A 13,911-nucleotide genomic window follows, 5' to 3' on the forward strand; every position below is an offset into this window, starting at 1 on the left:
TTTGGAGGTCCCCTGTTCTGAGCCAGGGACTCTGGCAGCTGGACCAGGCTGAATGTCAGTGTTTGACAGCACTGTGATGTGCTCCCCATTTAAAGTGGGGTGCAGGAACCTTTACAGCCAAGTCCCCAGAAGCTGGGACACAGGTCTCAGCTTCTCTGGAGTACGACACCACACTTTCAGCAGTCCCCTGAGAACACTGTGTGTGGATGTGTCCCCCACACGCCCCCTTCTAGAGAAAAGCACTGCAGCCTGCTATAGCACCATGCGGGGAGTAGGGAGGAGGTGACAAGGACCCCTAGGGTTCCATGAATCCCCAGCAGGAGTCTCCCTGGCTTTGGAAGGCACTGGAAGCCCTGCACTGTAGCCAGGGAACTCAACACTTAAACAAGATTCCATTGCCAAATCTGTTCCTCCTTTTCCTCCCAGAAGCCCAAATATACCCACCAAACAATGAGAAATGGCTCTGTTCCATCTTCAGTTTATAAGCATGTATTGCCTGCTGCTTGCCTGTTAGCACACCAAGGAAGCTGCTGCTTACCTTAAAATGTCCATTCGCTTCCGCCAGATGAAAAACTACCTTAACGGAATTCCGGTTCTTGGCTCTGTCTCAACCATACACTAGACAGCACCCTTTCTAAGACCCCTCCCCCCCCCCGCCCCAATTCTGGCTTCTGCCTGTGGGAAGCTCCTCCGAGGAGCCTTTGTTGGGGGAGGGCAGGTGGGAGAGGCCAGTCCCACAGTCAAAAATATTTTGATGCACAGGGGGAAATACCCCATTTCTGTCTCATTCTTGGACTCTTGGTGAGTCTGGCCAGGCATCCAACAGGAAAGAACCTTTTGTTCCCAGCTTGTAGGAAGTCTGAGCTGGGTTCTTATCTACCCGTAGCACTTCCTGGATAGAGGGCCAGGATCCGCTGCCCAAGCTCCCAGCCTCGGCCTTGGCAACCTCCTGTCTTAAGTACAGACCTTGGCAACAGTCCTAGGCCTTAAAGGAGAAGTTGGACGAACGGTATCCAGCCTTAGATTGGTGTCCCTCCTCCTCCCCTCCCTCCGTGTGTGAGTGAGTGTGTGTGTCCTGGAGTGGAAAAAAAGAGGGAGGTAAACTATCAACAACTGCGTCCGTGTGGCGGGTGTGCAGAGGCGGGAAGGACAGGGTTATTCCCAGCCTTCCAGTAAAGTGAAAAGTGCCATCTCCGCCCACGGGGGCTGGGAGAGGTGACCCTAGGGTTACTGGAGCTGAGCTTGGACCCAGGCACGGCCTGACACCTAGCGGCTTCCCGGGTTCCGAAGTGGCGAGAGCAGAGAGTGAGAGGCTAGAGACCGGGAACCGAGGCGCCTCATCCGCCTCGCCAACCATCTCCTGCCCACGTTGGTCCCGACGCTGCGGGGTCGGTGTGGCGGCCGTGGGTCCCCGAGTGCCCGCGCCTGGCGGTACTTCCGGCGCAGGTGACCGTAGCCTCCTCATGCGTGCTACCGCCTCCCGGCCGCCGCGCTGTCACCATGGCGACGCCGTCGCGCCGTGGCCCGCGGAACCGGCAGAGCGGCCGGGGCGCGGCGCGGCGCGGGGACGCGCACAGGCCTGGCGGCGGCGGGACCAGGTAGGAGACTGGGTGCCAGGGAGCCGAGTTCCACGCGGAGGGGCGGCGGGGACTGGGGCCAGGCGACGCCGGGCTTCGAGCCGCTCTCCCGCGCGCACCTGCCCGCGCCGACCGGGGCCCCGCCCCGCCTGTCCCCTGCAGTGGCCCCGCGAGGCGGCGGCCTGATGCGTGAGTTCCTGCTGCTGGGAACCGGGAGAGGCGGCCTGGGGATCTCGGGCCGCATCTCTGCTGGAGTTAGAATGGGGACCTGAGTTCAAGTCTAGGGGTCTGTGACTATATTCTAAAATAAAGTGGGTGGGAGTGGACCCATCTGCGTTTGCCACGTCCGTTCTTAGCTGAACCCCCCACTGTTCCCGCGGCTGGTTCCTGCGCTCAAGTGCGGGCCAGGTAGATCCTTTCTTCTGCTTCCCTCGGGTGGAATTAGAAGTTCCTAGACTGGGTCAAAGCCTGGCTTCATGCTTTGGCCTTGGAGGTGCGGAACTTCTCGGAGGGAGGGATCTGCTGTCACCTTTGACGCCTGGTGGTGGTGACCTGGCCACCTCCCCTTTCCGGTCACTTCTCTTACCCCTAGCCTTTTTCTCGTGGGGCATTACAAGTCACAGAAGGGTTCCTGTGGACTCTGGCTTCCCTTTTAATTGCCATTCTGTCTTGGCAATCTGAGAGTTTTATAAAATTCTTTAAGAAAAGTTCCATCTCTTGGATTCTGTCCTGTTCTTTTCATAGCAAAACAAAGCAAAGCAAAGCACCTCCCTTAAATACCGGGATTGCTTCCCGCACTTGGACCTGGGTGGAAAATCCTGGTCTGCTCAAGCCCCACCCCTTGTGGGAAGGAGGAGCTCCTGGAACCAGAAGTAGGATCGCCCACAGATGCCCTACCCTGCCCTGCCCCTGTGCCTGGGTAGGCAGAGCGCAGGCTTTTTGAACTTGCAGATATCTGAGCATTGGGATTCAAGGCCACCATGCCGAGCTCCACTCTCCATTTTCGAATTAACTCATAATTAATTAGAATAAAAGTGGGAATATAAAATTTCAGAGATTAAAACTACCATCTGGGTCATGTGTGGCAACAAGGGGCTGTGACCCTAGGGTTCAGGAGGCTGAGGCAGGCAGATTGCAAGTTTAAAGCCAGCCTGGGCTACAGAGGGAGGTGCTGGTTCAACACCACTCCCCAACAACAACAATTCAATGCAGACTGTTTGACAGTCTTCCATACTCTAGAAGTTTCTATAATAGAATAAATGGGGCATGGGTTGGTGGTGGGCAGGAGGAACAGGTGGCCTGATTGGGGGGGGGGGTTGTGCTGTTTATGACCTTCAGGGATACCATTTTTGTTCAACTGCTGTTTGGCTGAGCGCTCACCAGGTGGCAGGCACTGTACCAGGCTTTTGGGCATATTTTTTCCATTTAACTTTTCTGCAGTCCGGTAATGTAGGTCTACATGCCCCTCCCCCTTAGAGCTGAGGAGGCCAGCTCGGAGAAGGGACACAGCAGTAACCAGTGGAACACACTCTGAATTGACTTATTTGTGGCCCAGGCTGCATTGCAACTCTGAGATGTGCTGGGTGCTTTGGTGTTCACGGGGCTTTCCTCCATAAAAATACATAAGGGCATTTTCAAATTTTCTACAAAGACAACATGCATATTGGATTAAAAGTTAAATCATTTCAACCTTTAAAGTGCATCTTTCCCCTTCTGAAACGGAAGAGCCCCTTTGTTTTTTAACTGTTCCGGGTTCTGGCGCAGACTCGGACCCACTTTCTGCCTGGAGCGTCCTGGGTGCCCTGTGCAACGGCTCCGCTTCTTTTCACCTTTGGTCTCGTCTCATTTTAGGGTCTCACCCATCAAGGAAAGCTCTAGTCCCTGCCCCCACTGTAGTCTTTTCTAACTCACTTAAAGCCTGCAGCTGATAGGGAGGGCTGTGGCCAAGCCAGGTTTCCTACTGTCCAGCTTTCCTCTGCCCCACTGCTGCCTCCTGGGCTGTACAGCATGAGCAGTGTCTGGTACCAGTAATGAGGTTAGGCATGGTTGCCTTTTAATAAAGCACAGTGGGCCTGGAGAGGGAGCGTGATGTTCAGCACAGGCTAAGCCCTGCGGGTAGCTGTGTCCCTGTGTGATTGCATTAAGTGGGAGCCAGTCTGCAGGTGGTGCGTAGAGATTGGGGGTGTATCTACTTGACTGTCACAGTTCGGAGATCTGTCACCCCACCCTGAACTCTAAGGAAGGAAGGGGAGTAGCCATGTAAGGGGCCACATGAGCCCCCATTCCTTGCAAGACTCTGGCATGAATCAAGTGTGATGTTGGAGTCAGGAGGCTGAGGCAGGGGGATGTCAAGTTAGAAGCCAGCCTAGGTTACACTGTGAAACCCTGTCTTGAAAGAAATAAAAAGAATGGGGAAGGAGGGAAAGGGAGGGAGAACACAGGTCTGTGGAAGCCAAGGAAACCTAGGGTCGAGAGTGGCCATTTCCAGGCTGTGGAACACATAGCCCATGTTCTGCTCGGGGACACAGGTGAGGACAGGTTATAGGGAGCAGCATCCACATTGGAAGGAAGGGTAGGGTGCTCTCACTGTTGGGGTGACCAGGGACCATGATGCACAGGTGCATGCTCACAGGGGAACAACTCAAACCCTTTTGAAGCTTGCAGATGCAGGCATGCCACAGGCGGAGCCACTCTCTCCAGAGCCTTGGGGACATCTGCCCCAGGCACAGAGAGCTCTTAGCTATCCTGAACTGAGTGCAGCAGGGAGCATTTTTACCAAAGGATTCCGTGAGGCACAGGGCAACTCAATAATTTTTTGCCAGGCTGGCCTGGAATTTGGAATTCTCCTGCCGTAGCCCCTGAGTGCTGGGATTGTAGCTGGCAGCCCCTCTCACGCCTCTGGCATCACTTTGTCGCCTCAGCTTCGCACCAAAAGCACCCCGTTTTCTTTCGGAGGCCAGGCTGCTTCGCTTTCTCCTCAGGCTGACTTTCTTGCTCCCAGGACCATTTGGCTGGGTGCCCTACCTGAGAGTAAATTGAAACTGAGTCTCCGCTGCTCAGGCACTCCTCTGACACCCCCTTTCTCCCGCTTGTACCCATTTTCTCCCGGAGAGCTGTGGGCAGCACCTGTTCTTTGCTGTGGCAGTACTGAGCGTGAGCAGGGACCCGGGGGAGTCCCTTATTCAGCAGGGGCCACCAGAGCCTTGACTGGCTTAGTGTTTGGAAAGTGTGACAGCGTCACCCTAGCTACTGGGCACTGGGAAGTTCAGAACCACTGTGCTGGTGGAGACCTCGACCCCTGGGGAGGAGAGCAGAGGACTGTGCCTTTTGTCAAAGGATGGTGCCTTTTCTGTATCATGGTGGGAAGGGCCATGCAGGGTTGCCTGAGTTTTTAATCCCCATTCCCTGCCCTGCCCCCATCCCATTTTCGGCAGTGCTGGGGGAACAGGGGAGTAAATCCAGGATCTTGAGTAGGCCCAGCAAGTCTGTCACTGAGCTACATCCCCAGCTCTCTATGGCCCTATTTAAAACACCTGCTACCATTAACACTCGCCCGGAAGCCCCTGCTGTGGCGTTCCAGTCTCTAACAGCTGCGGCCACAGGCAGCAGCCGCGAGTGGATCAGCTAATTTGCTGATGGTTACTATGAGCGGACTTTATTGCCTTTGAGTCCTAGTTTCCCATCTGTGACACCGGGGTGACAAACACTCTTGTTTCGCTCACAGTACTGCTGAGGGTTAAACAGAGAGGGTAGGAAGCGCCCGCCCGGTGCAGAGCATGGGGTCCCTGCCCCCCTGACACAGAAGAGTTCTGCCTCACCCTGGGTGGTGTGTGTAGGCAGCACGCGGGCGCTCACGTCACAGGAATTCAGGACTGAATTTCCAGTGAGAGATGGTAAAGCCACCCTCTCTCTCGCTACCTTGTGAAGAGACCTTCACTGGGATTTCTGCCTATGAGACTGACTAGGATGGAAAAGCAGGCTATGGCTGACCAAGTGGCTGACCCCGTGGCCCAGATCTGCCCTTTGTCTCGTCTGAAGTCTGACAAACCATGGCAGGTCACCTGTTCTTGCTTTCTCTCTCACTGGGAGCTAATCAGATTCTGCTGTGCTCCGGGCTCTGGGGAGATGAATCTAATAACGGGGGTGGGGGGGGGGAGGAGGGACTTGGAGAGGAGGCAGGACAAAGGACAGCAGGGGGACAGCAGTCTCTGCTGGATACCTGAGAGGTCTTGGAGAAGGGTGGAGTGACCTTGTCTTCAGTAGAGAGCATCGCGGGATTAATCTAGAACAGAACCCAAGAGGGTAAGGAAGTTCTGGGGAGCCTTGAGGACTTAGGAGGGGCTTGAGCTGCACTTGGGGACAAAGTAGTGAGCAAGATGCCATTGCTCTGGAGTGAATCTGCAGGGCAGTGTAGGCAGCACGGAGCAGGGGGCAGGAAGCTGGGCTTCACCAGGAGGAGGGTGCCAACCGCAGGCTGTGTTGCCAGTCAGGGAGCTGAAGCCTCCACGTGGACCTGGTGGGAACATAGCAGGGCTGCAGAAGGACACATTAGGATCACATGGCAGCGGGCATTTCTCTGGCTGGCAAGGGTGGTCTGACTAGGGAAGCAAGGCATGTCCTGGTGTGTCCGGCCGATTGAAAAGAGAGAGGCTTGTGTCCTGGTCTGGCAGGGCAACAAAGATGGCAGAGAGGAAAGTAATGACAGAGATCTGGGAGTCCTTGGGCTATGTAACCTTCCATAGACCCCAGGGCAAGAGGGGGCAGCCCGAGGCTGTCTGGGATCTGTGATGGGAGAAGGACACTGATGTTGGATGTGGCTGACGTGGCAGTGCAGTGGGAATCTGAGGAAGACCGCATAGGCAGGAGACTTTGCAGTCACGTGAGGGACAGATAGGAATAGCAGCAAGAGGTCCAGAAATCGGGGTTCACTCCTGACTAGAGCTTCAGAAAGACTTCCCACTTAGCAGGGATGACTTGAAAGAACATGTCAAGAATTTGAGAACGAGGCCAGCCTGCTTCACACAGGTCTCCAAGCGGTGCCTATCCCAAGAAGGCTGAGAGGCCCCCTGTATGTACAGTGCAGGACGGCAGAGCCAGCCAGCAGGAGTTAGGAGCTCAGTTAGAGACAGAGGCAAGTACAGTGTGGTGGTGTGAAGTTGTTCTGCCTCATTGGAGGCAGAAGTATGTTCATCTACATGAAGAGATGTGTGTGCTATGCCAGTACATGAAGATGGGTTAGACGATGTCCTGAGCCTGTTTCCATGGGAAATGTATATGTGTTTCTGACCAGAGCATGCGGGGACGCGGGTGACTTGCTTTGGTCTGTTCACAGAGTGTATTAACTGCCTTGTTCTTTTCAAATGCAGGAGCTGCTCCCAGGCCCCAGCTGGAGCACTAACTAGCTGGCTAGTGCTGGGGAAGCAGCAGCCACAGCTTCTGTTCGCCACTGCCTCACACCTTCTGGTACTCACTGCTGCTGGGAGAGGTGGTTGTCTGGGAGGCCCTGTCTGTCTAGGGAGGGACAGGAGGCTGGAGCACTGATGTTCCAGCAGAGCTGGCACTGGTGGTCGTCTTGTCTAGCCCGAGTGGGACCTTTGAGTCCCACTGCCAGCCCTGAGGCAAGAGGAACAGAGGCCAGAGCAGATTGCTCCCCTCCACCTCTTTCCTAATGGGAACAGTGGGGACAGGAGAACACGCCAGGGGAGGGTTGAGAGCTGGTCTGAGCTGCATGGGGAGGCTTGCATGCACCAGAGCCTTCCATGGGGCTCCTGGTACAGGTGGTGTCTCCTCATATGGTAACATGCCTGCTCTGTCTTCCTGCATAGACCACTGGCAGTTCAGCAGGTGCTTATGAGGTCACACTGCTGGGGCCCCTAGTTCTGGAAACCTCATCTGAGGGGGGGGGCAGCATCCCCTCCCACCCTTGGTGTGGAAAGGAGCTGGAAGGAATGGAGTTGGGGCTCCCGGAGTGGCCTGTGGTCTGGCACAGCAGGGGCAGAACACAGCTACGTAGAACAAGGGGACTGTCTGGGGTGTCCATGGCTCTCCATTAGGATTAGGGCTTGAGGCTTACAAATCGGTGAAGGAGCAAGGCTACTATTCCTACCCAGGAAGGACTTTTCCATCTATCTGGAGAAAGGAGTGGTAAGCTCTGCACCTTCAGGGTATATGCTTGTGTTTCTGATGTATCTGTCAACCTCACCCCAGAACACCCAGGGCCTCAGGAAACAGGAATTATAACCCAGGGATGGGGCCCATGCTGTCATCCAAACTCGGGATGTTTATAAACTTGTGCCCTCCCATGTACACAGAACCCAGGTCAGGTTTGCCTCTGTGGGTAGGCCTGGCCTCCTGGTGAAGTGTTCCTAGGATTTGGGACTCCACCCCAGGATGATGGCAGTGGTCTTGAATGTGGGAAAGCTAGGGTGCACAGCTTACACTCTGGCGTGGAGGAGGCTGCAGCTGCCACGAGGCAGAGTGCGCCTTCTGAAGGCCGTGGGTGGCTCACTAGACCTCTGTGTCTCCTGTAGCTGGGGTCTCAGCATGGAGCCCGGTGGTGCCTCCGTCCCTGCTGCCTTGCCGTACTACGTGGCCTTCTCCCAGCTGCTGGGCCTCACCGTGGTGGCTGTGACTGGCGCATGGCTGGGTCTGTACCGAGGTGGCATTGCCTGGGACAGCTCGCTGCAGTTTAACGTGCACCCGCTCTGCATGGTCATAGGCATGATCTTCTTGCAAGGAGATGGTGAGTCCTGGGGCTAGTCCAGGGAACCTGGGGCTGGAGGGTAATAGCTGCCCTCAGCAGGTGGCATCTCAGGGGCCATGGCTGCCTTCTACAGCAGAGCCAGCCTGAGTGGCGAGCTACACTGTCTTCAGGGGCAGCTGGAAGTTGGGAAAGTAGACACATGTACATGTGTGATTGTTGAATGGAGACATGGCTGAGCTAGAGTGCTTGTCCCTGGGATAAGTCCCAGCAGGTGCTTGGCCTGAGTACTGCCTTCAGGGAGCTGGGTGGGGGTGGTTCTGACAGCCACCTCCCAGCAGCAGGTCCTAGGAGGCATCCAGAGGCCCTGCCCTCCTCCCCGCCCAGTAGCAGTGGAGATTGGGCAGGATCACATTAAGCCTTGGAAGCTGGGAGTCTGCCTGCCAATCACAGTGATTACCTACCTAGGAAGGCTCCAGAATCGCACTCTGCTAATAGGTACACTGAGCCTGGCCAGCACCGCAGTTTGACTGCATGACGAATCCTGAGCTCCCGAATCAATGAGTTATAGGACACCTGGCAAGGCCACGCGGCGCTCAGGCCCAGCAGTTGCTCTGAGTGGGTGCTCAGGGCAGAGTCCTGCCTTTGCTGCCTCTGATGGTGGCAGGAAGTGTGACACAGCCTCCTCTCCTGGTCCTTGAGTGTGCATGGGGTAGACAAGGGCACCCTCGACCAAAACCAGGATGGGTGCAAGGTCCCTGTGCAATCCTGTTCCCTCCTCCAGTTTCTGTAATTGTCCAACCTTAAGACGCTCCTGGCACAGACCTTTGTCTAGGCAGCCAGGCTCGCCAGTGTGTCCAGCACAGGCCTGTACACTGAAAGCTTTTTCCGCTTCCACAAGCTCTCCTGGTGTACCGTGTCTTCAGAAAAGAAGCCAAACGCACTACCAAGATCCTCCATGGGCTGCTTCATGTCGTTGCTCTCATCATCGCCCTGGTGGGTGAGTTCTTGGGTGCAGCCCTTCCTTCTCCACCTGCTGCTTCAGGCTCCCGCAGCTGGGTAGACAGTCCCTGCCCCAGGCTGCTTGGCCTTGCCCCACTCTCCTCCTCCGGCATCCCAGGCAGGGACGGGATGCTGGCCATCATCAGCTGGACCAAAGCCCAGAAGTTCTGGCTAGCAGTTTCCCCCGGGTCTCCCCTCCTCTCCCTTTTCCATGTCCAGCCCTGTCCTCATATGGCCCCTGCCTCCGCTCCAGGCTTGGTGGCCGTGTTCGACTATCACAGGAAGAAGAGCTATTCAGACCTGTACAGCTTGCACAGCTGGTGTGGGATCTTAGTCTTTGTTCTTTATTTTGTACAGGTGAGTCTAACCCCAGATTGGGGGAGGGGAGGGTAGTGGGGCTCAGGTGTGCCATAGAGGGGCCCATTTTCCAGGGTTCATGTCCAAAGGAGAGAGAGCTGGTCAGTTTAGTTGGATGCTGTTTTCAGAGGCTGAACTGGGTATAAGCTTAGGATTCCAGAGGCCAGGGTGCCCCAGGCCCCTTTGTCCTTCCCACTGATGCTATGTAAGTGTTGAGTCATGTGCCTCAGCTTCTCGAATCGTGGGGTGATGAACCTGCTGCTGGCGGTCCAAGACCTCAAGGCAAACGGCTTCCAGTCTTGGGGATCAGGCCACCTTTCCTATAAATGTTCTGCTGCACTTCTGGCACTCGAGGGGACGCAGGGATACTTTGGTGGCCTCCTGTTAGTTAGGTCACAGCCAGCTCATGGCTCAGCATAGTCCTTTCTCCTTTTAGTGGCTCGTGGGTTTCAGCTTCTTCCTGTTCCCGGGAGCTTCGTTCTCTCTGCGGAGCCGGTACCGCCCACAGCACATATTTTATGGTGCCACCATCTTCCTTCTCTCTGTGGGAACAGCCCTCCTGGGCCTGAAGGAGGCGCTGCTGTTCAAACTTGGGTAAGTGTCCTGAAGAGGCAGGGCCCTGAGTGCCCCCTGCTTCATTGGAAGCCTCTTTCTGAGCTGGCTTTTCTCACTGGGAGGGTGGAAGGGTTGGCGCTGAGAAACCCAAGGCATCTTTAAGGCCTGGGCTGCACTTGCCCTAACTGGGACCCTTGGTGGCTTCTCCATTCACCCTGCCCTACAGGAGCAAATACAGCAAGTTCGAACCCGAGGGGGTCCTAGCCAATGTGCTGGGCCTGCTGCTGCTCTGCTTTGGGGTGGTTGTGCTCTACATCTTGGCTCAAGCTGACTGGAAACGGCCTTCCCAGGCTGAAGAGCAGGCGCTATCTATGGACTTCAAGACGCTGACAGAGGGAGACAGCCCCAGTCCCCAGTGACGGCCTTGGGTGATCCTCCCGATTCTGTGGGTTTCTGGATATCTTTCTGCTCCTCCCTGCAGAGCCTGAAACTTTAGGTCCAGGAGTGCGGGACAGCAGTGTTAGTTTAGTGGGATTCCAGGTTTTGGCTTTGTCCTCTGCTTTCCCTTCCTTGCTTGTAGCTTCTGATGCATCCTGTGAGCCACGTGTAGGCCCTGCCTGTACCCCCTGCTGCCCATTCACGTGCAGAAAGCTTGGTCAAGGGGACTGGGGGTCAAGCCTGGTCCTGGTCCTTAGGGGAGCTAGCTCCACCCTCCAGGCAGCTGATGGCTGAGGGACTGGTGTGGAAAAGCCAAGCCTGCTGCTTGTGTATTCAACCCAGGCGTTCCAGCAGCTTGGGAAGCACACATCCTTGGCAGTAGAGCAAGTGATACGATGTGTAAAGTATGCTGGTGTTCAGATTGAGTTCCCCCAAAGGACTGAGTCCAGCCCCTGAAGGAGCCATGTGGCTTGGCCAAAGGTCCACACTGTTGGGGACCTTTCTGGTCTTCAACCCCTGAGCCTTAAATAGGCTTTTCAGCGAAGGGGCTAGGTGCTCAGAACACAAGTATGTACCTGCCCTGGTGGATGAGGGCAGGCTGCTGGCAGCGAGGGGCCTCCTGGCCTCCAGCTGCCCATCCAGGCAGTTCCTCCCTCCAACAGGGGGCTGAGCCCTGGTTTCCTTTTGCAGGCCAGCCTGGGCAGGCTCTGGGAGGGTAGGTCCCATACCTTCTGCTGTTTGTCTTACTCTCCAGGGGGGTTCTGGGTTGCCCCATTTGGCTGAAGCAGCCCTGGAGGATTACTGACCTCCCACACCTGGGTCCGTCTTCCCTGGACAATAGGACTGAAGTGGATAGAGGGATGGGCTTTGTCTCCTGTGTCTGCACACAGCTTCAGCCCCTGCCGCCTGTGTTGTTAGCTGAGTCACTGCTTGGCTTGAGTCTAGAAATAATGTGATTAGAGCATTGGTCTCGTGCTTCTTGGGCTTGGCAGATGCTCTCTCCTCTCCTGGGCCTTGAGGAGACTCACTGTTTGTGACAGACATGGTTAACTTAGCAAGGAGATTAGCAGTTTCTGAACCTGATAATTCCTTTAGGTCAAGAGGCCAACCTTCTGTCAGATTTCTTGTGTAACTGTGCTGTGGGTGTCTTTCTCCAGCAGTGGTGGAGGCCCCTCTCCCCGGGGCTGCCCATCACCCTGGCCTCCCTCCAGCTCTCCATTTGCAGGGATGGTGGGGTTCGCCTCCAGTTTCAATTGCGTATGCTGCAAGGATAGGGATCTTATCGGTTCTTTCATCAGCTGGCACACCGATACAGTCAAATGTTTACATGTGGGAGACTTGTCTTTAGACAAACCCTGAGTACCATTGTGAATCTCCCGTGCCAGACTATACAGAAAACTAGAACTCATCGAGAGTCTGTAAACTAGTCTTTCTGCCAGAGTGTATGATACATGACTTAGGACCAAAGAAGGCCCCCAAGCAGATGTGTGTGGTTTCTTGTGTTTGCCTGTGGCTGTCTCCTGTGACGTACAGTGTGTTGTTGGTGCAACGGATGAATCAATAAATGTCTCCAGCCAACCACTCGCCTTCTGTTTTCATTTGAGGAGGCAAGAAAAGGATTCAAAGCTTTATGTATGCCGTCAGATTCCGACGTTAGTTCTACTAGGGATGAGAGAAACTGTCCCCAGGGTGGGCACGGCAGATAAAGTGACTGGCAGATTCTCAGCACAGGACGGACAGGTCTCTGTGGTGGTTGGCTTTGGCCCCTGTGGAGGGGATCCTGGAGGGCTGGAGGAGTCCCGAGCATGGCAAACACTGCACCCACAGTTTTTCTCTTACCCTTCTCCCCCATTCCTCTGCCTTGCTAAACTGTAGACTACATTCCGAAAGCTAGTTACATCTAGCCACTTCCTCCTCCTGAGGCTGACCATTAAGATCCAGCTATCAAACTATAGCAGTCCAGCAATCAAAAGCCCCCTTTTGGTTATCCCAACTGACATGCTCAATCAAAACGAACCAACTCTTCCCAACACGGGGTTTCCCCTTGTACCTTTTATAAACCGCCATTTGCCTATGGGCCACATCTGTCTCTTCTCCTTCCAGAGGCAATCCTTTGTCCCTCCAGGGCAAGCATCCTTCCCCGCTCCCTATTCCTTTCCCCTTCTCCCTCATCCTCTATCCCTGTCTTTGTCCCTCGGGGGCAAATAAATCTCCTTTGTGCTGAGAACTTAGTATTGGGATGTCTTGTGCCAACTCTGAGGTCCTTTCAGAGCTTTCCTTGGTTTTTTACCTGCCTGATCCTGGGAAGGCTGATGCCCAAGTACATCGTCTGTAAGAATGAGCTGAGACTCTGTGTTAGGTTGATTAATGTGACTCATGCAGGAGCTATGCTCATGGAAAATCTGGGTGGGTCTCACTGTGCCTACCTATGCATGTCTCATCACAGCACATGGCAGGCAGGAGGATCTTGAGGCCTGCCTGAACTACAAGGGCAGACCCCATCTTAAAATAACAGGACTGGAGGTGGTAGAGTACTTACTTAGCATAGGTAAGGTTCTGTATCAGGACAAACAAACAGAAATAAATACCCCCAATGACAGAAATAAAGCTAAAAATAACTTACTAGAGAGCTATTTCTTTCTTTTTGTTTTATGAGACAGGGTTTCTCTGTGTAACAGTACTGGCTGTCCTGGAAATCACTCTGTAAACCAGGAACTCACAGAGATCCACCTGCCTCAGCCTCCTGAGTGCTGGGATTAAAGGTGTGCGCCACCACTGCCTGGCTTGGAGCTCGCTATTTGAAGGGAGTTTACAGGAAATCCTCTCATAAGTGGTTTTCCAGCATTTGCTCAGCTTTATCTTGTTGCTGGTTGCTGTATAGGAGCCAGAATCAAGGTCTTTCCTCTAAACCAGTGGTTCTCAACCTTCCTAACTCTGTGACCCTTTAATACAGTTCATGTTGTAGCGACTCCCCCAACCACAAAATTATTTTGCTATTTCATAACTGTAACATTGCTACTGTTAGGAATCATAATGTAAATTATCTGTTTTCCAGTACTCTTAGGTGACCCCTGTGCAAGTCATTTGGTCCCCAAAGGAGTCGTGACCCACAGGTTGAGAACCACCACTTTCAACCAAGGCTTCCTTGTGGACTTTCACTTCTTTAAAGGTATCTAAAGCACATGGCTTAGTGCATGCGCAAACTATCAATGTCAAACACAGGCTTCTCCTGGTGGGAGAAGGCAGGGAGATCCTGATTGTGAGTGCTAGGTCTCATCTTAC

General features: G+C 54.5%; 1 protein-coding gene across 5 annotated transcripts; it reads left to right on the forward strand.

The window, feature by feature from the left end:
• Positions 1-1,453: 1,453 nt before the first annotated feature.
• On the forward strand, positions 1,454-12,207 carry Cyb561 (cytochrome b561). 5 transcript variants are annotated; one of them, XM_085695937.2, is made up of 8 exons: positions 5,747-5,879; positions 6,603-6,708; positions 6,944-7,040; positions 8,108-8,319; positions 9,179-9,277; positions 9,533-9,636; positions 10,073-10,230; positions 10,418-12,207. In XM_085695937.2, exons 4-8 carry the CDS (start codon positions 8,121-8,123, stop codon positions 10,608-10,610), a joined length of 753 nt encoding a protein of 250 aa, XP_085552063.1. In that variant the 5' UTR covers positions 5,747-5,879; positions 6,603-6,708; positions 6,944-7,040; positions 8,108-8,120; the 3' UTR covers positions 10,611-12,207. The 5 variants fall into 5 exon arrangements, with proteins under 5 accessions (XP_085552067.1, XP_085552062.1, XP_085552066.1 ...); XM_085695941.2 differs by lacking the exons at positions 5,747-5,879; positions 6,603-6,708 and adding an exon at positions 1,454-1,598 and having other exon boundaries at positions 6,944-7,062; XM_085695936.2 differs by lacking the exons at positions 5,747-5,879; positions 6,603-6,708 and adding an exon at positions 1,454-1,598.
• Positions 12,208-13,911: the final 1,704 nt, after the last annotated feature.

The sequence above is a fragment of the Myodes glareolus genome, chromosome 9 (genome assembly GCF_982192425.1).
Source record: "Myodes glareolus chromosome 9, mMyoGla1.1, whole genome shotgun sequence".
NCBI lineage: Eukaryota > Metazoa > Chordata > Mammalia > Rodentia > Cricetidae > Myodes > Myodes glareolus.